The 4,603-nt window shown below is 31.4% G+C and overlaps 1 protein-coding gene across 1 annotated transcript; it reads left to right on the top strand.

The window, feature by feature from the left end:
• The first annotated feature begins 17 nt into the window (after positions 1–17).
• On the top strand, positions 18–2,828 carry LOC109863119. The gene is made up of 6 exons (XM_020443313.1): positions 18–208; positions 323–649; positions 723–920; positions 1,023–1,163; positions 1,258–1,413; positions 2,510–2,828. The coding sequence occupies exons 2-6, from the start codon at positions 582–584 to the stop codon at positions 2,823–2,825; spliced, it is 879 nt and encodes a 292-aa protein (XP_020298902.1). The 5' UTR covers positions 18–208; positions 323–581; the 3' UTR covers positions 2,826–2,828.
• The last annotated feature ends 1,775 nt before the right edge of the window (positions 2,829–4,603 follow it).

The raw sequence follows: 4,603 nt of genomic DNA, 5'->3' as shown, positions 1-4,603 counted from the left end.
ATACACTGTTCTAACCTGTCCTATCTTGTAACACTGCTAGTGACTACGCTAGTTTTAAAATTTGGGGCAAATTTTTGATTGGTTCGGAGAGCGGCCATTACTTGAACCACTGCGCATTCACGGGAATGATACACCTGGTATATTTACATCTTGGGTCTAGTGTAGTATATAGAAATCTGTGGCCCGTCTATTTACAAAAGGGTTTTACGTGAGTACATTTTAAATGCATATATGGCGCACGCCCCTGCACGTGAGGAGCAAAAACCAAGTACACTTTAAATCTTCTTTGCACTTATGGCACCGTGCCCCTTTAACTGTTTAGGCACCGGCCAGTCTTTGCTTTAAATGTACACTTTAAAGGATAATGAAACAAAAAACAAGAACACGACATAGAATGCCAAAAATCTTGTCGGTGGTGTAGACAAAACCGACTGGCGACCGTGGTAAAGAATTTTAAAATAAAATAGACGACTAGGGACGTAGTTTTGGAGAGTTCCGGTCATATCTGCACTGGCCGCAAGCCGCGTTACCGGCATTACCTTTCGGATGCTTTTAGTATCAGTGTTCTCAAGTGTAAGAAAATGGTGAAATCGTGTTGTGTGTGTCGTACTGAACAATCGGCAGCAAGTCCTAACCTTATTTTTCATCGGTAAGAAATTGTTACAAAGGTAATGTAATGTTTATACTATTTTCTAATATTAAATAAATATCTGTCTGTACAGTGTACCAAAAGATCCAGAGACACAAACACAATGGCTGCAGATATTAGGAAAAAAGAATAGTAAAACAATTGTTGTGTGTAGTAAACACTTTCTACCTGAAGATTATAGAGATTTCTGTAAAATGCCACTTCTAAAAAAAGGGACTGTTCCACGGTTAAATATTTGTGATATAAATACTGTATTTGAAGATGATGAAATGTAAGTATCATATTAAATACATTTAAATATAAGTTAAAGTGTTACTTTATTGTTGTAGAACTTTTTTGAAATAGAAGTTATTAATTAATCTTGATTTCTTAGATCTGAAGATTCTGTGCAGTATAAAATGTCAGAAGAGAACATACATGAAAATCCAAACTTTGAGAGTGTGCCAGTAAAAAAACTTGAAATCTCTCCTGGTTGTTCTATGCAATCTAATGAAAATAGTAGAAATTTAAAAAGGTAATACATTGTATTCACTATTACAACAAATATATATTTCAATTTGTTGTAAAACTTCATTGAGATAAAAATTAGTAATTTTTGTGTTTCTTAGATCTGAAGATTCTGTGATTCAAGCACAGTGTAACGAAGTGTCAGAGGAAGACATACATAAAAGTCTGAACTATGAGAGTATGTCAGTTTCAAAACTTGAAATCACTTCTGATTGTTCTATGCAATCATCTAATGGAAATATTAAAAATTTAAAAAGGTACTATACTAATATTAGTTTTAATGAAAAGATAGGGAGAAGGCAATAACAAGCTAACACCTGATGTTCGGGTAAAATTCTTTAATTTGAGGATTTAAAAAAATTGTTAACAAACGTTTTGATCCACTATGGGATCTTTAGTGTTTCTACATAAAAAAATTACAAAGAATACATGATCTATTCGCAATGATAATGAAGAAAATATTGACACAGAAAAGATACACTACAAACATTCAGTTTGAGGAAAAGAGAGGGGGAAGTGGCCGCTAAAGCTGCATTCCGTTTCACGCATATGCGCGCATTTATACTATACGTAACGTGTACTATAAATACATGTGCGCATATGCGTGAAACGGAACTTAGCCTAAGTAACCGTCAGTATGCTCTTTGAGCACACATACACATGCTCAAACATATACATACATGGATATACATTCTTCCATCCATATTCATGATCGTCTCGAATAGACCATATTTTCTTTGTAATTTTTTTATTGAAACACTGAAGAAGATCCCATAGTCGAAACGTTTGTTAACATGTTTTTAAAATCCTCGAATTAAAGAATTTTATTCAGGTGTTATCCGAACATCAGGTGTTAGCTCGTTATTGCCTTCTCCCTATCTTTTTATTTAAACATATAACGAGCATTAAACATATAGGTATTAGCTTTATTCTAAAACAATTAAGAAAATTACGAGACGAGCTTCAAGTGCCTCAGTGGCCTAACAGGGAAGGCGACGGCCCGGAAAGCCGGAGATTCCAGGTTCGACTCCTGGCTGAGGAGTTTTTTTCGCAATATTTTAAAAATTAGTTAGGGGGGTATTCAGAGTCTATTATATATGTGATGCAAAAATAGCATCCTCTTTGAATTTAAGAATTGTATTTTCAATTCAAAAATTTCACGTGTAATAATTTACACGTGAATACATATACATATGTGTATACATATATATATATACTATATATTTCTGTATAATATTCTGCAAAAGCGTATGACTTTATTCTGTAATTTTTTTATTAGAATTTAGAGAGCCTGAAAGTTTCTTTAAAACAATTAAGTTTAATTATCACTTTTATATAAATGTTATTTTTCAGGAAAAGTGACTTTGAAGATGAATCCAGAGTTAAACAATACTTGTGCTTAAAAAAGTTCGGCATTTTTAGGAAAGAAGATTTCAAAGACGAAAACAGTTGGAAAAAATATCTCTTAAGCATGAAAGGATTGCGAAAAGAAAAACTACAACTACGACGTAAAAATGAACTTTTACTATCAAAAATTAACACATTCAAAGATATCATTCAGAATTTAAAAGAAAACCAGCTATTGCCCAATCAGCAAATAGTTTTAAAAATGTTCTTAAAACTTTTTGAAAAACATTTCCGAAAACATTTGAAAAAAACATTAAAATAATGATTAAATTCCTTTTTATTTATTAAAATATGTGTTAATACTTGAAAAATATCTTATATGTAATTTTATATTAAGGGAATCCTAAACTGACGAACGGTCGAACTCCGTCGTTTTACCGACTGAGTTTACAGCTTTTGGCGTCAGATCGTATTAATATTCGCTTAATACAGTCAAACCTCGAACCTCTCTAACTCGAAAATCTCTATAAGACGAAAATTTTGTTTATTCCACGAAGTAAGAGTAAGGAGATCGAACTTGATAGCGCGCGAATGGAAAAAGTGGTCCCGATTTTTACGGTTCATTGAAAGGGAATCCGTATATGTAACAAGATAGATTACATACACTAAACGTGTACATGTGTTAGTTGTGTACATGCACAGTTTTGCAAATGGCTTCCAACCGTAAAAACCTATTCCCTTGAGCGGATTCCCTCCCAATGAACCGTAAAAATCGGGACCACTTTTGTATCACGGAGTTCGATCTCCTTACTCTTACTTCGTGGTTCATTTCCTTCCGCTCTGCGGAAAGGAAAAAAGAACTTCGATAAGTCGAAACCCTTACAACTCGAAGATTTGAGTTCTTCCCTTGAAATTCGAGTTATCGAGGTTCGACTGTACTACAATCTGACGCCATAAGCCATAAATTTAGTCGATAAAATAGATTCAGTTTAGGATCCTCTTAAGGTTTAACGACTTACGCACGTTCATAAAATGTTATGAGATGAATTTGTATCTAAGAAATATAGACAATAAATAATAATCGTATTAAAAATATCAATGTTTTTAATATCTAAAACATGCAGCACAGAAAATCATATCGTCTATGGCTGCTTTCCTTTTAGGAGACACAGTCGACACAAGTCGACACAAGAGTCATTCTGTCTTTGTTTCTCACTGAATACTGAACAAAGACAGAATGACTTTTGTGTCGACTTGTGTCGACTGTGTCTCTTAAAAGGAAAGCAGCCTATGATAGGATCTTTAGCCCTTAAATGAGAAAAGAAAAAATTTTTTAAACAAAATTAACGAACAAGTTTTATACATTTGTGCATTTAATCAGCGATGTGTGCATATATATTATTTTAATATATTTTTAATACTTATTCTTCGTTCTTATTCTCTCTTCATCGTTTTTTAAATTTTTATTTGAATCACTTTTAATATTTTTTATAATTGTTTAAATAAGCTTTATCTTTCTTCATATATCTGTTAACGTTAAAAATATATCATTAATAAATATTAACAAATATAACAAATGTTGTTTAATATGATTATTTCTAGTATTATGAATTTTTGATTCATATCATGGAGAAAGATAAGATAATAGAAGTATTAGAGCAAGAGAAAGGTATCGCATCGGACAGAAGAAAGAGAAGACTTGATATTACCACCCATATTTTGGCCAAAAAATTCTTTAAAAAGAATAGGACAAATAAAACTTCTTTTACTAATATTATCTTTCAATTTCAATTTCACATTGCTTTTTTAACAGAATTACAAGAAACTGTGCAAAACGATTGTAATGTATACAAGACAATATATAACAAAATAATAAAATTGTATATAGCCAATTAGGTAGATTATTTTATATTTTTACTCAAAGTTGTTTTTATATTTTATAGTTTATTTTATAATAATAATAGTAATATATATTATATAATATATATTATATGTAATATATATTATACAAAAGTCAATAATTAAAAATGACTAAATGCAAAAGCATAATATGCATGTTATATGCTGTGTATGTTAAGAGACTGCTAAACCGTTCTATTT

Source organism: Pseudomyrmex gracilis, unplaced genomic scaffold (assembly GCF_002006095.1).
Source record: "Pseudomyrmex gracilis isolate BER0280 unplaced genomic scaffold, ASM200609v1 scaffold_3250, whole genome shotgun sequence".
Taxonomy (NCBI): domain Eukaryota; kingdom Metazoa; phylum Arthropoda; class Insecta; order Hymenoptera; family Formicidae; genus Pseudomyrmex; species Pseudomyrmex gracilis.
This window is presented reverse-complemented; position numbering and strand designations above follow the sequence as displayed.